Below are 26,923 nucleotides of genomic sequence, written 5' to 3'. Positions count from 1 at the left end.
GAAGGACAGGACGGAACCAGTACTTAAAGAAATAACAACTGGTCTTAGACCAGTTGCAAAACTGCTAATAATATAAAACGACTCTGAACATTTACGACAGGTAAAAAAATACTGTAAACTTATTAACAAACAAATAGGAAATGTAATATTATTTTAGAAATACATCTACTGATACAGTATATCAACATATTCCACGAATACAATCACAATGTGAACACTTTATAGGCATGAAATTAAAAACGTTACGTTCACTCATTGTATGTAAGTCAGTAAGATCCCTGGTTAAAGGGGTGCTCTCCCTCTCTGTGTGTCAGAGGTGGTTGGCATGAGAGACAAATGACTAATCTAACGTCAAGTCTCTCAGAGGATGGGAGGGCCCAGCCATGTCCCAGATCTGTTTGTGCGGTATAGCCAGATCCTATGGTCGTTGTCATGGAAGATAATATTGGAGTTGGCAAGACAACAAACAGACCTGGGACCAGGCTAGCAGGGAGTCGATCCCTAATTGGAACAAATAAAGATGTTCTTCAAAAGGCCAATTGGACAAGGGGTGGTTACCTTCATGCAGTAGGCTCTTCCGGAGAAGACGTGTGGTCGACGACATGTTCAGGCACCAATCTGCACCATGCGTGCATCCATCTGTACTCCCATGCAGCTAGCTAACAGCTAATGCCCTAACTTGGTCCCAGATCTGCTTGTACTGTACAGCCAACTCCTATGATGTTTTTCCATTTCAATAACCGTAGGAGTTGGCAAGACAGCACAAACAGATCTGGGTCTAAGCTACTAATGGATCACTGTTGTCCTGAACTATGCCAAGCACACTATCCCACCAACTGTCAACCCAATTGAATAGCTCAATGTCAGTCTTCCTTCCACCTCTGTGTAATCATTTATCCACACCATCCTATCCTTACCTCATGTAGATGCTAAAACAACCCCAACGCCACTCTAGCCATACGTTACACATCTTCCCGTCGGTCCTTTTAAACTACCTTCTCTCCCAGATCCAGTATGGTGGTGCGTCTCAGGCTCTCTTTAACTCTGATGAACTCTGGGGAACTCTGCAGGCCCTCCTGCTGTGCCTTTAGCTCCCTCTCCAGCTGCAGGGAACAGATGGACACTGACAGTCATTGAATACAGAGGTAGATAGGACTGCATACCATGTGTATGTACACGTTTCAACCCAACAGGACACAGTATGTAAAGTTCGCAGGAACTGAATAAGTCATGTCTGCTTTGACTCCATCTTACATTTTAATAATGAGCATTGTATGTAAATGAGCTAGTAATGCACGAGTGAAGCTTTGCACAGTGTGAAACATGTCAACTTTGACAAGTCAGACAGACGCAAAAGCAAGGGGCTGGATTCAAGCCGTAATCGCCAAAGTACTGCAGACATGCACAGCGTTTACCGCAAAGGCGGTCTCCACCACGTTGACATGACGCATACCAACCTCCTCCAGCCTCTGGTGCCTCTTGAGCAGTTCCCGTTGGAGAGGAGACCTGTCCTTCTTCTCCTCCTCTGCCGCTCTCCTCTGTTTCATCCCCTGTTCCCAGTTCCTCTGGTCCAGAACACGCTGGAGCTCTGGCTTCACATCCAGACAGGGACCTCTGACAGAGAACAAAAATGACTGCTGAAGCGTGTTTGCAGCTATGTGCAGCGCGCACGCTTGGGCTACCCTGTACAAGCCCTACCTCTTGTGTGTCATCCTTAACTCCCTGTGGAGCTCCTGGTGGCTCTTGGAGACTCGGACCAGGTTGAGGCGCTTCTTGGGCTGGATGATAAGGTCTCTGCCCTCCTCCTCCTGACTCTCTGGCTGAGGTGGGGATCCACCCGACTTCCCCTGCTCTTGGTCCTCTGCACGTTGACCCTGCTCTCCATCCCGGTCCGACAGCAGGCCAGTGTGGGCTGAGGCTGGGGGACAGAGACAAAGTCAACTTGAACGTTTTGCCTGAGCTCACATCCTCGTTGTAAAAACATGTCCGTAAGCCTCGTATTAGACAGGAGCAGAAATGATGGACAGAGGTTACATCACTTAGTAACATTACACATTACACAACTAAAACCATGTCCCTTTTCCGCTGGCCAGACACACTCCAGTTGCATCATAGCAGCAGAATCAGCTAAACAGGTCATTTGGTTCTGTTTATAGCACCACAGCTGTTAAGCTTATGTTCTATTCCTTGGCATGGACAACAGTGATCCATTAGTAGCTTAGACCCAGATCTGTTTGTGCTGTCTTGCCAACTCCTACGGTTATTGAAATGGGAAACATCATAGGAGTTGGCTGTGCAGTACAAGCAGATCTAGGACCAAGTTAGGGCATTAGCCATCTCCATATCAGAACTACATAGAACAACAGGTGTCCTATTGCACCAGCTTATTGTGCACATGTTGTGGTTATACATTTCACTATCAAACTCCAAGGACCATATTTACAAAGTGTTTGCATAAATACAAAGTTTGCCTCCGTGATTTTCCAGAGGGATGGAAACATGATCATCAACACCTATCAACCCAATATCGAATCATTAATTCATATATATATTAATGATGTGCTCACAAACCCAACACATGATGCCCTTTTTACACCAATCATCAATCAGTTCCTATGAAAAGCTACTCTTTCTGCAGTTGTTTCTCTCACTGTGAAATTATCTATAGGTCCCTTACCTGACTTGACCAGTCCCTCTCTCTGCCTCCCTGGTGTTCTGTTTAGGATGACACTGCTAGTATCCATCTCTTCTATGGAGCCCAGAGCCCGGCTAGTGATAAGTAAGCTAGCAAAGCTATCACTGGCACTATGAATCCAGAGGTCTGGCCAGAGCTGGGCTGGTCTGGGAGCCTACCTCCATAGCCACTCCCTGCTCCACTACCCTAACACCTCTGTCTCCATTCCACCTCAGCCCCACCTCCAGCCCTGGCCACACCTCTAGCCGCTAGTCAGTCACATGACTGCTCAGGTTGTCCTGTAGCCTCGCTACTGCCCCCTCTCTCTCCATACATCATCTCCTCTTTCCCTCCTCCTCTCCTCTCCTCTATCCCTCTACCATTTCTCCCTCTCCCTCCCGTTCGCTTTGTGACTTTGATCCTTCCACTCTCTCCACTGTCCCTCTATCTCCCCTCTCCCTCCTCTACCCTCTCTCCCTCCCCCTCTACCCTCTCTCCCTCCCCTCCCCTCTCTACCCCTCTCTCCCTCCCCTCCTCTACCCTCTCTCCCTCCCCTCCTCTACCCTCTCTCCCCTCTCTCCCTCCCCTCCTCTACCCTCTCTCCTTCTCCCTCCCCTTCGCTTTGTGACTTTGATCCCTCCACTCTCTCTCTCCACTGTCCCTCTATCTCCCCTCTCCCTCCTCTACCCTCTCCCTCTCCCTCCCCCTCTACCCTCTCTCCCTCCCTCCCCTCCTCTACCCTCTCTCCCTCCCCTCCTCTACCCTCTCTCCCTCCCCTCCTCTACCCTCTCTCCTCCCCTCCCCTACCCCTCTACCCTCTCTCCCTCCCGTCCCCCCTTCGCTTTGTGACTTTGATCCCTCCACTCTCTCTCTCCACTGTCCCTCTATCTCCCCTCTCCCTCCTCTACCCTCTCCCCTCTCTCCCTCCCCCTCTACCCTCTCTCCCTCCCCTCCCCCTCTCCCTCCCCTCCTCTACCCTCTCTCCCTCCCCTCCTCTACCCTCTCTCCCTCCCCTCCCCTCCTCTACCCTCTCTCCCTCCCTCCCACTCTCCCTCCCCTCCTCTACCCTCTCTCCCTCTCCATCCCCTTCGCTTTGTGACTTTGATCCCTCCACTCTCTATCTCTCCCTCCTCTACCCTCTCTCCCTCTCCCCTCCCTCCCCTTCGCTTTGTGACTTTGATCCCTCCACTCTCTCTCTCTCCCTCCCCTCCTCTACCCTCTCTCCCTCTCCCTCCCCTTCGCTTTGTGACTTTGATCCCTCCACTCTCTCTCTCCCCTCCTCTACCCTCTCTCCCTCTCCCTCCCCTTCGCTTTGTGACTTTGATCCCTCCACTCTCTCTCCCCTCCTCTACCCTCTCTCCCTCTCCCTCCCCTTCGCTTTGTGACTTTGATCCCTCCACTCTCTCTCTCCACTGTCCCTCTATCTCCCCTCTTCCTCCTCTACCCTCTCTCCCTCTCCCTCCCCTTCGCTTTGTGACTTTGATCCCTCCACTCTCTCTCTCCCCTCTCCCTCCGTGCCTCGCCCTCTAGGTTGGATTACCCAGGGCTCGAGCCCCGCCCTGTTTAAATCTCCTCACTGGAAGCCAACTGCCGGACCTATTTACATAATTACACCCATCACAATATGGTTAAGGATTTACAGTATCACAAAGCACCTCCACGCGCCTCGTGGTAGATAGACACTACAGGCTGGTGACCCGGACACAGATTACGTCTAGTCCCGGACTAGTAAGGACTTTCAATGGAGATTCTCCATTGAGCCTGCTTTTTCTGTCCAGGACTAGATTTAACCTGTGTCTGGGACAACTGCCCTACATCTTCATTGTCCAATGACAATACAGGTAGATGCTAAGTGATGTATTCTTATTCTATTCTAATCGGATAACAGATTGTTCTCACCTGTTCCCTTCAGAGGTGTTCTACTTCTTGTGGGAGAGATTTGGAGGTGGTGTTCACTCTGTCAACAGATAAAACACAATCAACCACATGAGAAACTGTCAGAGGAACTGTCAGAGGAACTGTCAGACCAAAGAATACAGCAGAATGTGTCACAGTAATGTCTTTCCCAGCTGCTCTCTCTCTCTCTCTCTCTCTCTCTCTCTCTCTCTCTCTCGTACCATGTTTTTCCACAAACATTTTGAATGGTCTAATTTCGAGGATATCTTTCATAAGGTGATCACATCCTACTCATTTTGAATGTCCCAATGGACAATCAGCTCAACAATGGTCCTTTGTTGTTTGTGTTAGACCAGACATGAAGGGGCAGCTACAGACCCAGATGACCAGTGAACCGAGAGGAGAGGCCCTTGTGATGTGAAGGGGCAGCTACAGACCCAGATGACCAGTGAACCGAGAGGAGAGGCCCTTGTGGAGGCCTGCCATCCACCTCATTACCGACAAAACCACAAACAACAGGCCTTAGTTACTGGCAATAACGTTCAATACAATTATTTTTTTCAATACAATATGAAGCCTTGTTTAGAGGAGTAATATACAATCAGTGGCCAGTTTTTTAGGGCAAATCCATCTGGACTGGGTCAGAATCCCATTTGCCTCCAGAACAGCCTGAATTCTTCAGGGCATGGAAACATTACTCAATTGGTATCAAGGGACCTAATGTGTGCCAGGAAAACATTCCCCACACCCTTACTCCACCGCCACCAGCCTGTACCATTAACACCAGGCAGGATGTGGCCATGGACTCATGCTGCTAACACCAAATCCCGACTCTGACATCAACATGAATCGGGATTCGTCGGACCAGGCGTTGTTTGGTGATACCGTGCCCATTGGAGCCACTTCTTCTTGTTTTTAGCTGATAGGAGTGGAACCCGGTGTGGTCGTCTGCTGCAATAGCCCATCTGTGATAAGGACGACAAAGACTCGTGTTCCGAGATGCGCTGTTGTACTGAAGTGTTACTTTACTGTTTGTGGCCGCCTGTTAGCTTGCACAATTCTTGCCGTTCTCCTTCGACCTCTCATCAACAAACTGTTTTCGCTCACAGGACTGCAGCTGACTGGATGTTTTTTGTTTGTCACACCATTATTGATAAACCTTAGACACTGTCGTGTGTGAAAAGCCCAGAAGGCCGGCCGTTTCTGAGATAATGGAACCGTCGTGCCTGGCACCGATGATCATACCATGCTCAAAGTCGCTTCAGTCAGTCGTTTTGCCCATTCTAATGTTCAATCGAACAGTAACTGAATGCCTTGATGCCCGTCTGCCTGCCTTATATAGCAAGCCACGGCCACGTGACTGTCTGTTGGAGCAAACCATTTTCGTGAACTGGCCACTGAGTGTATCTCAGATTAAATCCTTCTGCTGGACATACTGCTGCAACAGATTAAAAGCGAGTCCAACTTTGTTTTAAATGAAAGCTAAACAGAATCTGGTGGTTCATTGCATTTGTCTACATGTACATATGTTGCCTGAGGTGGAGGTCAGCCAGACATCATCTCTTATGGCCTGAGTTTGGCGCAGCATAACAATAGTTCAAAGAAAGGAAATCTGCATTTCAAACGATGATAATGCCTCGCCATCACTGATGTGGTCAACAGTGGAGAGACTTACCTTGAGAAATGTAACCACTCTAAAAACGTCATGGACAGAGCTATGGATACAAGGACTGACCATCCATGATATCAACATTATAGTTTTGACTATGGGCTCTAGTCAGTCTGTATCGCTGAAGCGTTACAGATTGTGTGCTGGAAACGCAAAGGTAATTTCAGATTGAGCCGAAATATGCAGTGTTCACTGTAAAATGCAGTCTCCGCTGACGCGGGAACAGTGCCTTTCAATTTCAATCACACCACACTGTCACGCTCAATTTCCAAGATACAAATTGAATAAAGACTTTTTTTTTAGGCTGTACAGTGGTTGTTTACATTTACAGTACATATTTACAAACAAAGAAGTAAAACAAGCTCATATTTTGAGTTCTGATGGGGTACGACATTTGAACGTAAGCTCACGAGGCATCTACAAGTTACAGTGGGGCAAAAAAGTATTTAGTCAGCCACCAATTGTGCAAGTTCTCCCACTTAAAGACGACAGAGGCCTGTAATTGTCATCATAGGTACACTTCAACTATGACAGACAAAATGAGAAAAACAATCCAGAAAATCACATTGTAGGATTTTTAATGAATTTATTTGCAAATTATGGTGGAAAATAAGTATTTGGTCACCTACAAACAAGCAAGATTTCTGGCTCTCACAGACCTGTAACTTCTTCTTTTAGAGGCTCCTCTGTCCTCCAGTGTTACCTGTGTTAATGGCACCTGTTTGAACTTGTTATCAGTATAAAAGACACCTGTCCACAACCTCAAACAGTCACACTCCAAACTCCACTATGGCCAAGACCAAAGAGCTGTCAAAGGACACCAGAAACAAAATTGTAGACCTGCACCAGGCTGGGAAGACTGAATCTGCAATAGGTAAGCAGCTTGACTTGAAGAAATCAATTGTGGGAGCAATTATTAGGAAATGGAAGACATACAAGACCACTGATAATCTCCCTCAATCTGGGGCTCCACGCAAGATCTCACCCCGTGGGGTCAAAATGATCACAAGAACGGTGAGTAAAAATCCCAGAACCACACGGGGGGACCTAGTGAATGACCTGCAGAGAGCTGGGACCAAAGTAACAAAGCCTACCATCAGTAACACACTACGCCGCCAGGGACTCAAATCCTGCAGTGCCAGACGTGTCCCCCTGCTTAAGCCAGTACATGTCCAGGCCCGTCTGAAGTTTGCTAGAGAGCATTTGGATGATCCAGAAGAAGATTGGGAGAATGTCATATGGTCAGATGAAACCAAAATATAACTTTTTGGTAAAAACTCAACTCGTCGTGTTTGGAGGACAAAGAATGCTGAGTTGCATCCAAAGAACACAATACCTACTGTGAAGCATGGGGGTGGAAACATCATGCTTTGGGGCTGTTTTTCTGCAAAGGGACCAAGACGACTGATCCGTGTAAAGGAAAGATTGAATGGGGCCATGTATCGTGAGATTTTGAGTGAAAACCATCAGCAAGGGTATTGAAGATGAAACGTGGCTGGGTCTTTCAGCATGACAATGATCCCAAACACACCGCCCGGGAAAAGAAGGAGTGGCTTCGTAAGAAGCATTTCAAGGTCCTGGAGTGGCCCAGCCAGTCTCCAGATCTCAACCCCATAGAAAATCTTTGGAGGGATTTGAAAGTCTGTGTTGCCCAGCAACAGCCCCAAAACATCACTGCTCTAGAGGAGATCTGCATGGAGGAATGGGCCAAAATATCAGCAACAGTGTGTGAAAATCTTGTGAAGACTTACAGAAAATGTTTGACCTCTGTCATTGCCAAAGTATTGAGATAAACCTTTGCAAATAAATTCATTAAAAATCCTACAATGTGATTTTCTGGATTTTTTTTCTCTCATTTGTCTGTCATAGTTGAAGTGTACCTATGATGAGAATTACAGGCCTCTCATCTTTTTAAGTGGGAGAACTTGCACAATTGGTGGCTGACTAAATACGTTTTTGCCCGCCCCACTGTATACTCAATGTTTTTTTATGGGTATATAATTAATTAATTGAAAAGTTTAAAAAATGTATGTCGCAACAGCAGATAGGTTTTCATTAAATATTGAATGGGCTGGCTAACTTTATACACAGCGACTCAGTCTACCTATTGGCAGTGGTGTACTGGTATTTTAAGCTTCTTTGTCATTTTGTCCCGATCCACCACTACAAATGACTAAATTGAAATGGTATTGACCGCCCAACCCGGATACTAACATGATCAGCCATTGACTAAGGAAGTGAATTTGATTCATTATAAGAGGTTACATGGAGAAAATCGGCCCTCTGAAATGAAAACCTGCCCTGAGCACTTAAAGAAAAAAAAGGGACGATCCTCTATACCCAAAATAATGATTCAAACAAAACATCCTTACCATTTACCCTAATTTCCGGGACAGACTCGAGCCTTAGATATTCCATTTTAGAAATTGTTCTTCATCCTTAAAGCATTTACATGGCAATGCAGGAATTGTAATAGCAAACATGGCAGTGGGCCAGGTTGAGGCTTCACAGACCACCGTAGACAATGGTAGGGGTGGAAAGATCTCCTTTTATAGTAAAAGCATTGCATGAATCTATCATCGTATTTGCAGGTCCGAGAAATAAAGTATTTTATAAACTTTTAATGCAATTTTACGTAATTTTACATATTAGCAGAATATTGTATAATTCCATACAAATTACCTAAATTACAGGCAAAAATTAGATAGAGAGATATGATAAAATGAACACATAGGCCTATTTCCCAATGCCAAATCAAAATTGCCACAGAAACTGTCCCTGTTTGCAAATAGACAAATCTGAGACATCAGTAGGAATCTGAGCATGGTACTTTAAAAAGTTAGTCCTACCTTTCCAACACAGACAGTAGGCCTACAGATGCAGAAAAATGTAAGCTTCAACTGCCAGATGCAGAAAAATGTAAGCTTCAACTGCCAGATGCAGAAAAGTGTAAGCTTCAACTGCCAGATGCAGAAAAGTGTAAGCTTCAACTGCCAGATGCAGAAAAGTGTAAGCTTCAACTGTCAGATGCAGAACAATGTAAGCTTCAACTGTCAGATGCAGAACAATGTAAGCTTCAACTGTCAGATGCAGAACAATGTAAGCTTCAACTGCCAGATGCAGAAAAATGTCAGCTTCAACTGCCAGATGCAGAAATATGTCAGCTTCAACTGCCAGATGCAGAAAAATGTAAGCTTCAACTGTCAGATGCAGAAATATGTAAGCTTCAACTGTCAGATGCAGAACAATGTAAGCTTCAACTGCCAGATGCAGAAATATGTAAGCTTCAACTGTCAGATGCAGATCAATGTAAGCTTCAACTGCCAGATGCAGAACAATGTCAGCTTCAACTGCCAGATGCAGAACAATGTAAGCTTCAACTGCCAGATGCAGAACAATGTAAGCTTCAACTGCCAGATGCAGACAAATGTAAGCTTCAACTGCCAGATGCAGACAAATGTAAGCTTCAACTGTCAGATGCAGAACAATGTAAGCTTCAACTGCCAGATGCAGAAATATGTCAGCTTCAACTGCCAGATGCAGAAATATGTCAGCTTCAACTGCCGGCTACTCTTGGCTTAACCCAATGAGAGAAGGTCAAGAAGGGTTTCCCTAGAAGCTGTCTGTGTTTAAACATCTTCTACTGTACAGAAAGTGAATAGCGTAATCAATTGATAGTGACAGAATTAGATATAGAAGGTTGTAGCCCAGCCTCTGAATGTCAAAGAAAGGAAAGAATGATATCCCCAAATGCAACGGAGTCGAGTCTTTCCCTGGTATTTTACAGCTTGTTTCTAGCATAAAGCATCGCGGAACAACGCGCTGTTATAGATCACTTTATATCATCAGATCTGTTTTATTTTCTTCAAAATCTTAAGCTAACAAGGGATGGGCCTGTGCCTTTTGCCATTTTCTGAAATTGAAAAAGCATGACCCTCACCGATGTTCCTCCATGTACCCAGTCTGTCCATTTGGATCCAACCCTAACAGGAGAGTGTAGTCTATAATCTTGTTGAGCTGTAGTATTGTAAGAGTTCAGTGAAGGTAATGCTAACATGATGTCATCTAAATGAATACCAGGAGAGTGTAGTCTATAATCTTGTTGAGCTGTAGTATTGTAAGAGTTCAGTGAAGGTAATGCTAACATGATGTCATCTAAATGAATACCAGGAGAGTGTAGTCTATAATCTTGTTGAGCTGTAGTATTGTAAGAGTTCAGTGAAGGTAATGCTAACATGATGTCATCTAAATGAATACCAGGAGAGTGTAGTCTATAATCTTGTTGAGGTTTAGCGATAGCATCACTGTTCAAAGGGAATTGACCCAAACCCTGCTAATGAATACGAGGAGAGTACGTGTGTGTGTACATCTGGTTGAGCTGTAGTAATGGCATCTCCGTTGGTTCAATGCTCTTACGATAATGAGGTGGTATCGCCACCGATTGGCTAATCTCTGGGAGAAGATGCTGTGCGTAGACCATTAATGTGACACAACAGCAGAACCTTCGCTCTGGGGTAAACATGCTGCTCTTACGGGGTCTAAGTCTACGTGTTGTTTCACACAGACACACAATTATTTTGGGTTACACACAAAGCTTGAAGGTCCAGACAAAACGTACTGTCACTCTTTCAATTGCTGTCAGAATATTTCAGAAGGTTCCACTGGGCACAGACGTCAATTCATCGTTTACTTCACATTGGTTCAACGTCATTTCATTGATTCATCCAGTGTGTGCTCCGGTGGGTTTCTACGGCTCATTTGAATTTAACAAATGTGTAAATAGCCAGTGAAGCAACTCTGTGGCCTAAGATGGAAACCAAACGTTTCTGTAATTCTTTATTCTATGAAACAGGTTCGATGAAAGATGTTCATTCAGAGACAAACATGAACTTTCAATCTGGTTGAGGTTCAAAACATGAATTACAATTGAAAAACAATTGCCTCAGGTTTTATGGCTCGCAAGTGTCATAGACCTTCAGGCCTTTTTTGGGCTTACAGACACATCAAAGTTAATTAGAATAGTTGTTTAACATTTCCAGTCTATTAACATAATGCATGTCTCTGCAGCACCACCCTGCAAGCTGACCATGTGACCTGAGATTTGTCAGAGTCCAGCGTCGTGTCAAATCAGAAGTGATAAAATGAGGAAGGAAACATAATAGTTACTTACTTTCTTTCCGTGGGTGACTCCCATGGCCTCAGGATGAGCTGAGATCCTCGGCAAGAGTAGGTGAGTTTGTACAGTTCCTGAAGTTTCACTTGTTCTGAAGTTTCACTCGAGCTGGTCTCTGGTGAAGGAGAGGAGAGCGGGGAGGAATGGACTCCCCCAGGACCAAGGACAAGTTGACAACCCGACCGTCATCTAATGCGTGACACCAGTCTCAGAGAGGGCGCATTAAATCTAGGGAATTCACCAGCCGTTAATCACACCAAGCACGTCAACAAATGAGCGAAATATAGAGGTCTGCCTCTTTAGGAGTGGGGGGAGGAAGAGAGCCTAGAGAAAGAGAGATGGGTGAGAAAGGGGGGTGGGTGGGGAGAAGCTTGAGAAGGAAAGAGAAGGGAGCAGTTGATATTTTGGTTGAGAGGGTAAGAGATTGCAAGGAAAGGAGATAACTGAGGAGAGCGAGAGAAGAGTGAGGGTCGGGGTTTGTGAGAAAGAGAGAGAGAAACAGAAACAAAGGGAGGTAGAGATTAGATGATTAAGAAGAATAACATCAAAGAAGAAAAAAAAACTCCTGACCACCTGTTCGTGGGTAACCGGTGGTCCCCACTCGCCACTCTCCAAAGCTTAAGGGGGGTCCAGTGCAGATTAGGCTAATTGAGGTTGACGGAGCAGCCGGTTTGCATACGGTAATGGGGGGGCGTATTGGTGCTCTGTGCAGCCAGGGAAGGTCTAGCTGGCCACTACACCATTCATTTATCTATTTAACCTAGGTAATCCCCTCACTAGCAATTGCCACTGCTATCCAGGGAGTCCTTAGCCTGGGTGCCAGTCTGTTTCATTGTCACGCCAAACATGCGCATGTGTGGCATGATAATGAGTGACAAGGAATTCACATTATAGCACAAACAGATCTGGAACCAGGCAAGGGAGTCCTGGAAAACACCAACAACAGGGATTAGGTAGAGATGGAATTGCAACAACACATCAACAACAACTATTGCAACAACACATCATCAGTAGGATAAAACTAACCTGTCTCACGACGGTCTAAACCCAGCTCACGTTCCCTATTAGTGGGTGAACAATCCAACGCTTGGTGAATTCTGCTTCACAATGATAGGAAGGGCCGACATCGAAGGATCAAAAATCCATCTATCTAGTCAACCAATGAGAGGTGCTTCCCTCCCAAAATAGTTGTGCTACCACGCTAAACACACGAAAGTGAACGAGGTAACTCATTTCTCCAGGGAAAAGTATGATGCTACACAAAAGACAGCGCATTTCAAATTAGGCCCGGGATTATGACAATACTAAAAGTACAGTACAATTCGTGAACTGTAGTTCAATAAAAATCCCATAGAGGGAGCCCAAGATTCATTATTTAATTTGAAACAACATCTCTCGAATTTCTTAAAAACACATGTTTTTTTTTTATTGTTTTACATACTTTGAAACTACTCTATTTTGCTAAAAATGATGTAATCATAACCATAAACCATAATAATCTGACATGAAAAAACACACAATGAATGCCCAGTCTGAACAGAGAAGTTGTTACTTAAAGTTGAGTGATCCTGACAGTGGTTTGTTTGATCTGTCAATCATCAAGCCAGTCCGGAACCATTTTCATAGGAAGTCTATCAAGGCCTGTACTTATAAAACATCTCATATAGTATGAGTACCGATTCAGGATCTGTTTAGCCTTTGACATAATAATGAATAACAATACATGGATAGGATGGACATGATTCTAGATCAGTATACTCGGAGATCTCTGTATGGGATGTCTAGTCAGATCTTCCTGGGGAAGCAGCCGGCTATTTCCACCACCTCTGGCCAGTTTCCGTAAATATTGGTCTTCTGATTATTGGCAGCCAGCTGAACAAAAGAAGATAGGAAATCATCACACTGTAGTTTCATCAAAGAACCTGTCACACTATATACCATCTGCTTTATTACAAAAGTAGAGAGAGCTTATAGTACTATAGTATCTACTATATAATTGTGTAGTAGTATTGCAAAAATGTTGCTGGACAGAATAGGGATTTTTATATCGATTGATCTTGATATTTGTTGTAGACAGTGTCGTTGCTACAAATGCTCTCTCACCCTCTCAAAGGGGCTTTTCTGTTCTGTCCCAGCGCCTCCAGCAAAGACCCAGCTGTCTCTGAATTTGACATCCTTGATACTGCTGCTTCCCAGTCCCGCAAATATGTTCCTGATTTCATCAGTCATCCTGAGGAGAGATTGAAGGTCAGAGTGGATGTGTGACTGTTCTTATTTGAAAACAGGATGTAAAATGAATATTGATTTATGAATATTTGAATTTATTTAAACTAGAAATGGGCACCGATATGGAAAATCTATATCAGTTGCATTTTCATCTTGATACAATATATTGGTTTAGAAAAAAAATAACATTTACAACTGTCTCTGCTCTGGGAAGTCCAGACATCTGTTTGCGGTTTGCTCATTGGGCCAGGTGTGAATGTTCTGGGAGCCTAACCTACCCACCCAGTCTGAATACAATGGGAGGCCCATCTACCGAGTGATGACTCAGCAGGCATGCTACGAATACTAAGGAGACAGCCTGTGAGAAGGTCTGTGAGAGGGTTTTGTGCATACAGGAACAGCCATTTATGCTTTTCTTTCACATTATAGTGTAGGTTAACAGGAAGGATAAACTGATATCACCATATACCTTGCTCATACATTAACATCAAACGATATATCGATATCATATCAAATGATCGATATTGGTGCCCACTGCCCACCACTAGTTTAAACTTACTTTGTCGCTGCATCATCAAAAGATGCCACCAGAACGATCATTCCGGGTTTAATCGTCTTTAAGAAGTCCAAGATGGCCTTTGTTTCTTTTTGGAGAAAGTAGGGGGAAAAAAACTGTAGTTTAGATGAAAAAACAAGATAATTTCTACCTTTACATTTCCATCAGAATATAGAATGCATGTCGCTTTTGCATCCTAATAAAAAAGCTCTGACGAAGGCCTTGAGGCCGATACGTAAAGCTTAATAAAGAGCAGTGATACCCCCACGCTGCTCTTGCTAGTATCCTATTCAATTGTTACCGTGGCACCTGCAACAAAGATAGCTCAGGTGTGCGAGTGCCTTTTGAATGTTGCATTCTTATAACTGTCCTTACCTCCAGAGTACATGTTAAAGTAGTCAAATTTTTCAATCTTCCCATTTTCACCTATGAAAACAAGAGATGCACATTGCACAACAATCCAATCATTCACTCCAAAGCAGTGTGTCTATGTGCATCACAGCTTTGTGTGGTGAAGTTAGGAGAAGCTGAGCTCACCATTCACCAGCACTAGGTTCAGGCCTGGTCCCACGTTGTTCAACACACCACTCATAACACTATGGGGATGAGAGTCACATGTCACAAGACTCCAAACACAAGAGCTGGAGTAGCGATCACATGTGCAATAGCTGAAGTGTCATGCAAAAGTTTGGTGAAAATATCCACGTTTAAATTTGGGACACGTTTAAAGTAGGGGTGGGCTGCATTCAAATATTTCTGTCTTGCTCACTAATCACTAGCTAATAAGTCAATTTCTGTTAACAATATGAATGTAAATTGGTTAAGAACACACATACATGTTACCATCAAAGCAGATCTTTGGGCCCACAACAGTCGCTGCTCCACTCTTGATTTGAAATGCAAAATGGTCGATAGGGCAGTTTTTGGAAAGGCTGCATTTTGGATGGGAGATTTCAGGCACAGCTGACAAATACAGGCACAGACAGATATGTGTTGAAATGATATATTTAGAAACCCACGGAGAAATCAACATGCTCATCCAGCTGTAACACACATCCTTATGATAAGTCTCATATACAACCAGTCAAGCAACCTACCCTACCAGTCAAAAAGTTTGGACACACCTCCTCGTTCCATGGTTTTTCTTAATAAAAAAAAAAACTATTTTCTACATTGTATAATAATAGTGAAGACATCAAAACTATGAAATAACACATATGGAATCATATAGTAACAAATCAAAATATATTTGAGATTTTTCAAAGTAGCCACCTTTTGCCTTGATGACAGCTTTGCACCCTCTTGACATTCTTTCAACCAGATTCATGAGGTAGTCAAAATATCTACACAATGTAGAAAATAGTTTTAAAAAAGAAAGAAAAACTCTTGAATGAGTAGGTGTTTCCAAACTTTTGACTGGTACTGTGTGTAGATGGAAACATCTTCAGATGTGATTCAAAGTGTTACACATGATACAAAGTGTGATACAAAGTTGAAATTAATGCAAAGTTAAGAAAATCATATTATGAGAGACATAATTCATATGTAGGACCCCCCTCCTACGTCTCTCTCCTTTAGAACCAGCACTATCACACTCCTAGATCTGATGAAACAGAGTACTGCTTTACTTTCAAGAAGTGAGGGAGGAGGCTGTGAATAGCTAAAGATTACTGACTGATAGGCGACAGAGGGTTCAGGGACAAAGAGAAAACCTCAGACATCATAAGAGACACTTCTGAACTCTCTGTATCACTTTGAAGTTCAACTATTTACCTCATAATAAATTATTACCGCAGAATATTTTACTTTTGTATTCAGCATTTTGCATGTATTGAATATTCGGCATGTTCAACTATGAAGATTGATTGATACTATTAAAATAGACGGGAAATAGCTAAAATGGAAATGCTTGAAACACTTACCAGCAGTGACCACAGTTGCTCTTTGAGCTCCTGAAATAAGAGAAACACAACACAGTGCTATTATACTGAGGGGAAAAACGATTAAGTAGAGGGCAAAAGAGACACACAGAAATAGATATGGAGAAAAAGTGATCTTACCAAAGATATGTTTTGTATAAGCCTTGCTCTCTGATGGATGTAGGGTGGGTTGGTATAGATTCCCCACATAACGAGGATGACGATGAGGAAAGTAACAGCATACACAACGTCTAGCAACCACAACCACAGCAACACAACCACAACGACACATATGTGAGATAATGCAAATTCCACACTCGATCACATTTAACTTATTCAAAACATTTCCATGCCATGCAAAAGCAGAGCTCTCACCTCTTGGTCTCATCTCAACAGCCAATTAGAAGACAATTCCTTGGTATTTTGGCAGTTCTTTACACTGGAAGAAGAGATTCCTGAAGTATTTCCTGCCAGCCTGGAGTACTCTCCTCTGTCATGCTGTATAGCTCAAGCAACAGTCCCCACTTCCACCGTCATCCTGTAAAACCTACAGCAGTGTTCAGCCTCAATAGAGAACCAAGAGTGATTATCCTGTAGCCTATAGTATAGAGTAAATGCCAACACTCCTGTAAGCTACATTGTGAAACCAGGATATGGTAATATGCCCACACCCACCATATAAACAAGATGGCCACACCGTGGAGGACACGACAACGGATATTTGATCAAACAATACAACACAATGAGACCTTTCACCGGAGAAAGGCAGCTTTAGCTGTTCTATTTACTTTTGCCATACCTTTACTGTCCTCTAGTGTTGAAATCAAACACCTAACGGAGAACACAGCAGTGCGATTGGGAATGGGCCAACGGACAAGAGGGCATACACTGGCCTGATGGCGTTATTGTTACTGGAATCGCTCCCTTCCTTGATTCCATATTTACCCTTTGGATTGTTGGTTTATGTGATTAGCATACACAGGTGTGGGGGTGTGGTTGATAATGCCAGGTGAGCAGAGCGTCTCTTTATTGATAAGCACTGAAGAAACTCACAGTAACGGTACATGATTTAATTTCAAAGTGCAGAAGGGCAAACACAAAACAGAACGGCAAACACTAAACACAGAACGGCAAAACACGTGCTTCTAGGCCTGTATTGCTTGCTGTTTGGGGTTTTAGGCTGGGTTTCAGTGCAGCACTTTGTGACATTAGCTGATGTAAGAAGGGCTTTATAAATACATTTGATTGATTGATTGACATATTAATTTCTGCTCAGGGGGAAATACATTTATACAACATGTTTATACAATATAAAAAAAGTAAATAAACAACGAAAAACGTATGCACTCACTACTGTAAGTCGCTCTGGATAAGAGCTAAATGACAAAAAAAATAATAATTAAAGGACGTACCCACAACAGCTTGTGTCTTAAAGAAAACACCAGGGCCGCTGTGTTACGTTAACATAGTACCACATACTTTACATTAAATGTGTGAATAATACTTAAAGATGACACAACAATACTCAACAACTGAAACAGTGCTTGAAGAGGTCAGTAACAAATAGAACGAGTTGATTGCGGTATACAGTGCAGACACAGCTTCTATACTTGTGAAGAATGGTTATTTTGGTCTGCTTGCCATTGGTATCGGTTATATATTTACAAATATTATTAACAGTCTAGATGTGTAGAATAAGGTATGCATGTCATGACAACAATTCCCTGAATTAGACCCAGCATCAGTGGATAATAGCCCTGTTGTAACTAGTCAATGCAAAAGAGCCCAGCCATTTCGGCACACACTTCACAGTCGACCTCAGCTAACCTGAGCGCAGAGCAGTGTCATCCGAATGATGATTCACTCCAACATATCCTGTTGGAGGGGAGAAAAGAGAAGAAAGACACGACTAGATCTCTTATCACAGCAAAAACACCCAGAAACCCTGAAAAAAATATATAGTAGACTAGGCCTATGAAATAAATGGCGTGTCATGTCCCAATGTTTAGCAGCCAAGTACTGTCCATGCATGTAAAATGACTATCGTATAGCCTATGGTATAACTTAGGTGTTGCCAAAACTTTTCTAGTCTCTAAAATGTAATTTTCCCCATCCCCTGATTAAGACAGGTGTTCTGGTGTAGACTATAGTGGCTCAGGGGTAATGTTTCCCCAAGATGCAAATCTAGGATCAGCTTCTCTTCCCCAAATCCTAACCTTAATCATCAGTAGGGAAAATGCTAAACTGACCCAAGAGTCCTGTGCAACTTCACCCTATACCACTATAGTGACGAGGAGGATGACAGACACAGGACCAGGTCCACCAACCTCATCAGAGTCCTCCCCCAGTGTGTAGGGCCCGGGCCCGTCCTCCTCCTCCTCCTCAGTCCCTCCTGACCCCTCAGCCTCCATCCGCCTCAGCACTGAGTACCTGTATGTGGCCTCGCTGAAAAGAAAACACTGTTTAACATTTACATTATTTATTATTGAGACTATGACTTAAACAGTTCATTATGATAGTACCCTGGGCACTACACTTGATAAGCAAGTTTACTCATTGATGAAATAACATAAAATGAGCATAATGAACAACCTCATGAAGGCAATCATAAATCCTTAAAAGGCTACATTCATATTGACATGCAGCCAACATCCAGAATACTGGACCTCCAGGCAGGCAACATGTTTGATGTTGTCTTTCATGATATTAAGATCTATAATGATCTAAAATAGAAAGGCCAACACAGCTCTATTGATGATCCATATCAATATCACAAATACCTGCGGGGAAAGCAGTATTTTCTGATGATAAAAACTGCAGCAAGAACTGCAGCAAATGTAACGAATATCACAGCTGCAATGACCCCCGGGTGCAGTCTTGCCTATTGAATGACAAAGATATGGAATTTAATTTGAGAAATGAAATGTCACAAATGTGATTGCCATTTAACCGAATGCCTAGGTATGCGCATACGTACAACTGTCAACAACGATTACATTGACAGACAACGGATAGCTACAGCTACTTCACCTGTTGAGTTGACGACTTGGTTGGGGTGACACTTCTCATATGGATCTCATTCCTGTCCTCCGATAACTTCTGGGTTGAAGATAAACTAGTGGTGGGTCTCTCACAAAGTATTTGTTGAATAAAGAAAATAATAAATAGTTTTAAAACATTAGAAACTATTTTTCTTGAAGTCATCGCCATTATTGTTTACTTCCTGGTTGGGGTTTTCACCTGTTTACGTGGAAACGAAAGGCTTTTCTGATTGGAGGAGGTGGAATGCCTTATTTAGGGAAGTTCGAGAGGACAAGATTGTAAAGGTAGGCTGTATTGCATGATTGAGTTTGGCATGTTTCTTGAATGGGGAAAAGTACAAATTCCATGAAACAGCTGCATAAATTGTAGGAATATATTTCGGGGGAAATTGTCTGAAATAAATGTTTATAATATAATATTAACATTTTATAAGCAGTGAAATCAACAGTAATGTATTGTCCATAGTAATAGAGTGAATGCAGGAAAAACGAAGAGAATCTATTTAAGTGCAGTCCTGATTTGTCTTGTAAGTCTTGTGTAGGCAAAGTCCAGGGGCGGATTGGCCATCTGGCACTTCTGGAAAATGCCAGATGGGCTGGATAATTTTATTGTTAGATGGGCTGGTTGAAATTGACACACACCAAAATATGTATTTCTTGGACATATTAGGTGAAACAACTAATTTCTTGAATAGGCCTACCTCAGTAGTCTATATATTATACTTCTTAATATTAATAAAGCACTATGAATTACTTTATAAGATGATTGCTCATGATTTGGGTCAGACTAAAACATGGGCCGGTACCACCAACTGTAAAAGTTAGTGGCACCAGTGCCACCAGGGGAAATGTTAGTCTGATGCCCTGTAATAGTAATTAACACTTACTGTTGATTCAGGGGAACACATTTGACAGGCACTCATCTGCAATACAGCCTAAATCATTGGCTTGGCTTTTACAATGTATAAGGGTTAAGCAGACAGGCAAGACAAACAGAGAACAAGAAGAAGCACAGAGTGACAGCAGAGAAGATGCTGAGACAGATATGGCAAGTTGGCGGCGCACACAGTGACGTGGGCTGGTGTGGATCCAATGCCAGGGCCAAATTCTTCTCCCAGTCCGCCCCTGGCTAAGTCTAACCACTTAAATTGAACAAAGGACAAAAACATTTGAGCCAAGGGTAAAGCAAACACGTTTAATCACAAATATGTGTAGAGGACACACACACTACTGCATACACACTATACAGTACAGAACACTTAAAAAAGTCACTGTATAAACAATTAATTACAAGAGCATCCTCACCATTCCATATTAAATACAACCGGGGATAACAGAAAATATTTATACCATTCTAAGGCTCGTTAATAGTTCAGAAAAGCGTAATTAAGTAAAACAAAAAAACATCTATTTTTCCAGTAGTGAACATGCCTGTTCTGTTCTTTTCCTTGCATTTTGCTCATCAAAAAGCTTGATGAATTAAACCAACTCATAGTATTTCCCAGACTGGGGATCAAAGTAGCAGTTAAGAGAGGGATCATAGAGCAGATTCAGGTACTCCTCCTCGTCCTCATTTCCCCCATTCACTGATCCATCAGCCCCTGAAACACAAACAGGAGGAACATGCAGTTATGACATACCATAACATGCACATACACCGGGGGGGGGGGGGGGGGGGGGGGTAGCCCGACTGGGACGTCAACCTGGCTCCCTACTAATTCCAATTTCCAACACCTTAACCGGTTACATTAAGAGGTCCAACCCTTTTTTATTTCCTTTGTCATTTTTTTTCTCAGAAGTGCCAAACCTTTTGATGAGATTGCAAAGGTGGCATTTACATGTTTTTATTTGAACCTTTATTTAACTAGGCAAGTCAGTTAAGAACAAATTCTTATTTACAATGATGGCCTACCCCGGCCTCCCCTAACCAGGACGACACTGGGCCAATTAGTGTGCCGCCCTATGGGACTCCCGATCACGGCCAGTTGTGATACAGCCAGGGATCGAACCAGGGTCTGCAGTGATGCCTCTAGCACGGAGATGCAGTGCCTTAGAACGCTGCGTCACTCGGTCATTTAGCTCGCTACATTATAAATTACCCCCCATATAGAAATAGAAGAGTACAACTGAACCAGAGGAGGCTGGTGGGAGGAGCTGTAGGAGAACGGGCTCATTGTAATGGCTGAAATTGAATAAATGCAACGGCATCAAACTAGGGTTGTAAAGCTACCTGGAATTGACCAAAGTTTTGTAATTAACTTTGGTAGTTTATAAAAAAATTCATATATAGTATTATTTGATTATATCTGTGTCCATATTGTCCATGAGTTTCTAGTGGATAGACCATATCATTCAAGAGAAATAGCCTAATTCATGAAAAACAATGGCGTTATTTTCAATTAACTCTGCAACTCTAACTGTTGACTGGGTTCACAACTGCCACCAGTTTGACGCCAAAATATTGACATCAAATAAATATTGGCATAGTAAAATAAATCAAATGTGTAAAAAATATATATAAAGGATATTTCATGCTGAAGCCCTCATATTAAACACCAATGGTGTTCACTAAGTTGATGGTTTATATTTAAGATAATGTTTTACAGCTTTGTCATTCTATTTTTATTTTAAAATCATCTTATTTAATATATTTTACACATGATTATTACAGACACCTATGATAATTTGAAGTACCCAAAAGGGCCACTAGATGTCCTGTGATAGATTACATAAAATCCTTGAAATATACCAAAATTCTGGTAGTTTACTGGTAAACTTAGAAAGTTTCCAATAATATACCCTCTTTTTGCAACCATATATCAAACACAACAAACATATGGAATGAGCCCATCCTCCTATAGCTCCTCCCACCAGCCTCCTTTGGACTGAACAAGCGTTCCGATTTCCTCTGAGGAAATATTCCTTTTGGCGAGAACTGAACAAGACCGTGTATGTAACTGTAAGTGCACGACTGAAGAGACGGCCAACACCAGACCCGAGCAGTGTAAAGCCATGAATCTGTACCCCTACTACCCTGTGAACAGAACTGTTTAGTGGACTTAAAATGGTTCCTGGGAGGCTGTAAGGGTCTGCTGACCTTGGGACCCAGGTGAATCTTAACTTCTCCTCTGCCATTTCAGACACTCTCTTCACATCAATCAGCACAGCCACGTTTAGGATCCTCATACCTCAGAATACCGCACAGACACATTCTGAAAGCTGTTAAATAAAAAAGGTGATGTAATTTCCAACCCCTTGCTTTAACCGCCATTATTTTAGTTGTTAAATTGACGGGCAGTTAACTACTTAAAAAGGTAATGGAATGCTCTGGGAGAAACATTGTGTCTAATTGGAAACTCCAATGGATGATAATGAAAACTAATTATGAGACACAATGTGTCAGAGGTTTAAAATGATGTTGTAAATTGGAAAGGTTTTGCCAATTAACCCCGGCAGGCGTGTCTTTGGAAGCGCAGCCTTGTAACGAGACTGTCTCTGACCTGTGGAGTCACGGGGAGAACAGAAAGCTGCAGCCTCCTGGGATCTATAGCCCTAATTGGTCCTAGTTTTTTTGGGGTCTCCTTGCTCTGCCTCGTTTCCACCCTGTGTCTTCTTTAAAGAGAGCCTTAACATTTCAGCCTGCCTAACTTCTGACACCCGTGAAACATTTCCATTAGCAGAATGTGACGGTGGTGCCATTTCACAGTTTTCTGAGAACAATAAAAACAATATGAATTCTATAGGTTTACGTGTGTGTGTGTGTGTGTGTGTGTGTGTGTGTGTGTGTGTGTGTGTGTGTGTGTGTGTGTGTGTGTGTGTGTGTGTGTGTGTGTGTGTGTGTGTGTGTGTGTGTGTGTGTGTGTGTGTGTGTGTAGGACAAGGAGTTTGGTGTTGGAGGTGTTGAGCCAAGCCTGCACCTCTGGTCGGGGGTCCACTCCGATGGTCCCTTGTGCACTCTGACCCCTTCCCTTTTTTCTGGCTAGGAGGAATAATGGGAGGGCTGAGGACATCCATCCATTCCCTAGAGGCAATAGGCATCAGAACACAGTCATCACTACAGAGATGCTATCAGACAATTAGGAATTCATAATATTAGTTGCGGTGTAGGTCAATTAACAATTTGTGAATAGCGGATAATGTCAAAAAAGGAGGACAGTTTTAATCAATCAGGAAACTCCCATCCCTGTTACCAACACCAATCAAATAGATTTGTGAGGCAAGAATACATTCTACCATTCCAGTGTTTAATTGCTATATTATAATTACTTCGCCACCATGGCCTATTTATTGCCTTACCTCTCTTATCTTACCTCATTTGCACATGCTGTATATTTTTCTACTGTATTATTGACTGTATGTTTGTTTATTCCATGTGTAACTCTGTGCTGTTGTATGTATCGAACTGCTGTGCTTTATCTTGGTCAGGTCGCAGTTGTAAATGAGAACTTGTTCTCAACTAGCCTACCTGGTTAAATAAAGGTGAAATAAAATAAATAAAATACTGTAGGGATCGCACCTGATGATCTTTCCATGAGGCCCACTAAAGCCTCCCATCTCTTTTGTTCTTTAGACTAGACCAGCATGGGCCATCACTAACCTCCCCATCCACTGCCCTTGGGCCTCCCAGCCCATCTCCTCTGTTCTGTTCTAACGGGCTCAACAACCGAGAACTTGTCTGTAGGACCATTTGTCAGACACAGACACATGCCGTGATTTCACACAAGTGTCTGTACACCACAGTACCAATCAAAAGTTTGGATACACTTATTCATTCAAGGATTTTTCTTTCTTTTTACTATTTCCTACATTGTAGAATAATAGTGAAGACATCAAAACGATGAAATAACACATATGGAATCATGTAGTAACCAAAAAAGTGTTAAACAAATCAAAATATATTTTATATTTGAGATTCTTCAAAGTAGCAAGCCTTTGCATTGATGACAGCTTTGCACACTCTTGTCATTCTCTCAACCAACTACATTGGGTAGACACCTGGAATGCATTTCCATTAAAAGATGTGCCTTGTTAAAAGTTCATTTGTGGAATTTCTTTCCTTCTTAATGCGTTTGAGCCAATAAGGTACGGATGGTATACAGAAGATAGCCCTATTTGGTAAAAGACCAAGTCCATATTATGGCATGAACAGCTCAAATAAGCAAAGAGAAATGACAGTCCATCATTACTTTAAGACGTGAAGGTCAGACAATGCGTAAAATTTCATGAACTTTGAAAGTTTCTTCAAGTGCAGTCACAAAAACCATCAAGTGCTATGATGAAACTGGCTCTCATGAGGACCACCACAGGAAAGGAAGACCAAGAGTTACCTTTGCTGCAGAGGGTAAGTTCATTAGAGTTAACTGCACCTCAGATTGCACCCCAAATAAATGCTTCACAGAGTTCAAGTAACAGACACATCTCAACATCAACTGTTCAGAGGAGACTGTGTGAATCAGGCCTTCATGTTTGAATTGCTGCAAAGAAACCACTACTAAAGGACACCAATAATAAGAAGAGACTTGCTTGGGCCAAGAAACACGAGCAATGGACATTGGACCGGTGGAAATCTGTCCTTTGGTTTGATGAGTCCAAATTTGAGATTTTTCGTTCCAACCGCCGTGTCTTTGAGACGCAAAGTAGGTGAAGGGATGATCTCCGCATGTGTGGTTCCTTAAAATGAAAAGCTAAAATGTCTTGAGTCAATAATTATTCAACCCCTTTGTTATAGTAAGCCTAAATACATTTGCTTAACAAGTCAGATAATAAGTTGCATGGACTCACTCTGTGTGCAATAATAGTGTTTAACATGATTTTAAAATGATTATCCCATCTCTGTACCCCACACATACCACACACACGTAAGATCTCTCAGGTGAGTAGTGAATTTCAAGCACAGATTCAAGCACATACATGCATCCTGTTTACAATAAGGCACTAAAGTAACTCCGCAAAAAAAATTGCCAAAGAAATTATGTTTTGTACTTAATACTAGGCAAATCCAACACAACACATCACTGAGTATCACTCTTCATATTTTCAAGCATGGTGGTGGCTGCATCATGTTATGGGTATGGTTGTCATCGACAAGGACTAGGGATTTTTTTTGAGGCGAATAAAAATAAACGGAATAGAGCTAAGCACAGGCAAAATCCTAGAGGAAAACTTGGTTCAGTCAGCTTTCTAACAGACACTGGGATACAAATTCACCTTTCAGCAGGACAATTACCTAAAACACAAGGCCAAATATACAGTTGAAGTCAGAAGTTTACATACACTTTAGCCAAATACATTTAAACTCAGTTTATATGCAAGAGGCTCGTATACTGCCTTCCCTGTGCTCCATTCTCCCCTTCCAGCACTACCGTTGGAGTTAGAAATTAAACAATTAAATGTAAGTATATAGTGATGTATGGTGGAAACTGGAGAAAAAGAGGCAAGACAGTATCATTGTATAGTAAATTGTATGTATACTACATTAGACACCATCCAGACAAGTATCGCCTTTAAGCTAGTCTTCAATGTTTTTGTACTTTCTTTGCCTCAGGATACAAGTTGCTTCAGAGAACATCATGGGAGGTTTATGAAGTTTTGAATTAAACTTATTTTCTTCTCGAAGGTTTCATTTATTTTCAAAGTGGCATCATGTTTCAAAGTGGGATTAAAATGGATTTAATTGTTAAAATTGAGTGTCACTAGTCTTTGTGGTAGTCAGAGGGACAGTATTATACCTTGTACTGCTGGGGGACAGACGTACTGAGAGGAGCAATACTCTTCCTCCTACACACGAGAGATGAGGGTGAAGGAGCACTGCAGACTGCATCAGCGTTGTGTGTGTGAATATTTGTGTGTGTTGTGTGTGTCACCGTACTGCTACCAGCAGGGCTCTCTCTCTCTCCCATTTATATCAGAGGTCAATGCAACAGACAGAACTGAACCAAAGGCTATCTCCTTCCCACTACTTTTAGCCCCCTGTCTCCTAAACTCTTGATTTTCAGAACGGCACTGTCATGTTTTGTCATTGATTATCATGTCTTGTCCCTGTGCTTCCCCTTCTATTCGTTTCCCTCTGCTGGTCTTATTAGGTTCTTTCCCTCTTTCTATCCCTCTCTCTCCCCCTCCCTCTCTCACTCTCTCGCTCTCTCTTCTCTCTATCGTTCCGTTCCTGCTCCCAGCTGTTCCTATTCCCCTAATCTATCATTTAGTCTTCCCACACCTGTTCCCGATCCTTTTCCCTGATTAGAGTCCCTATTTCTCTCCTTGTTTTCCGTTCCTGCCCTGTCGGATCCTTGTCTATTGTTCACCGTGCTGTGTCTATGTATTGCCCTGTCGTGTCGTGTTTCCCTCAGATGCTGCGTGGTGAGCAGGTGTCTGAGTCTGCTACGTTCAAGTGCCTTCCCGAGGCAACCTGCAGTTCTTGATCAAGTCTCCAGTCTGTTCTCGTCATTACGAGTAGTATTATGCCTTTTGTTTGTAAAGTAACTTTACTGGATTAAAAACTCTGTTTTCGCCAAGTCGCTTTTGGGTCCTCATTCACCTGCATAACAGGCACCTTTATGGTTGAAGTTGATTCCTAGTTGACAATCTCAAAAAGACCCTGTCTTACTGACGGCTTGAGGCCAGTTGTTCGACTAGGAGCTAAAAGGAATGAGTCAAGTAAGTCACTGATAGTTTGAACACATCCGAAAGTAAACTGTCCACAGGTTTTAACAGCTAAGAAGTATTTTCCATTGGAGCGGTAAAGTTGCTTTCCTCTATGTCTTGGTTTCCCC

The 26,923-nt window shown here is 42.7% G+C and overlaps 2 protein-coding genes and 1 pseudogene across 6 annotated transcripts in view; all 3 read right to left on the bottom strand.

Moving 5' to 3' along the window:
- Positions 1-729: 729 nt before the first annotated feature.
- Positions 730-12,689, bottom strand: LOC124002924 (actin-associated protein FAM107A-like). 3 transcript variants are annotated; one of them, XM_046310768.1, is made up of 6 exons: positions 12,439-12,689; positions 11,410-11,640; positions 4,574-4,631; positions 1,699-1,918; positions 1,458-1,614; positions 730-1,103 (listed from the first exon to the last, which is right to left on the bottom strand). In XM_046310768.1, exons 2-6 carry the CDS (start codon positions 11,431-11,433, stop codon positions 987-989), a joined length of 576 nt encoding a protein of 191 aa, XP_046166724.1. In that variant the 5' UTR covers positions 11,434-11,640; positions 12,439-12,689; the 3' UTR covers positions 730-986. The 3 variants fall into 3 exon arrangements, with proteins under 3 accessions (XP_046166724.1, XP_046166723.1, XP_046166725.1); XM_046310767.1 differs by having other exon boundaries at positions 11,986-12,662; XM_046310769.1 differs by lacking the exons at positions 4,574-4,631; positions 11,410-11,640; positions 12,439-12,689 and adding an exon at positions 2,678-2,967.
- A 120-nt stretch (positions 12,690-12,809) lies between these two features.
- LOC124004152 lies at positions 12,810-16,501 on the bottom strand (annotated as a pseudogene).
- A 3,837-nt stretch (positions 16,502-20,338) lies between these two features.
- cfap20dc (CFAP20 domain containing) overlaps positions 20,339-26,923 on the bottom strand; it is a 58,135-nt gene continuing 51,550 nt past the window's right edge. For all 3 annotated transcript variants that reach the window (XM_046310764.1, XM_046310766.1, XM_046310765.1), the window contains 2 exons: positions 23,072-23,175; positions 20,339-20,755 (listed from right to left, as the gene is read on the bottom strand). In XM_046310764.1, the coding sequence (XP_046166720.1) occupies positions 20,634-20,755; positions 23,072-23,175 (226 nt within the window). In that variant the 3' untranslated portion in view covers positions 20,339-20,633. The remainder of the gene's footprint in view (positions 20,756-23,071; positions 23,176-26,923) is intronic.

Source organism: Oncorhynchus gorbuscha, linkage group LG18, assembly GCF_021184085.1.
Source record: "Oncorhynchus gorbuscha isolate QuinsamMale2020 ecotype Even-year linkage group LG18, OgorEven_v1.0, whole genome shotgun sequence".
NCBI lineage: Eukaryota > Metazoa > Chordata > Actinopteri > Salmoniformes > Salmonidae > Oncorhynchus > Oncorhynchus gorbuscha.
Note: the sequence above shows the minus strand (reverse complement) of the source record. Positions and strands in the feature narration are given on the sequence as shown.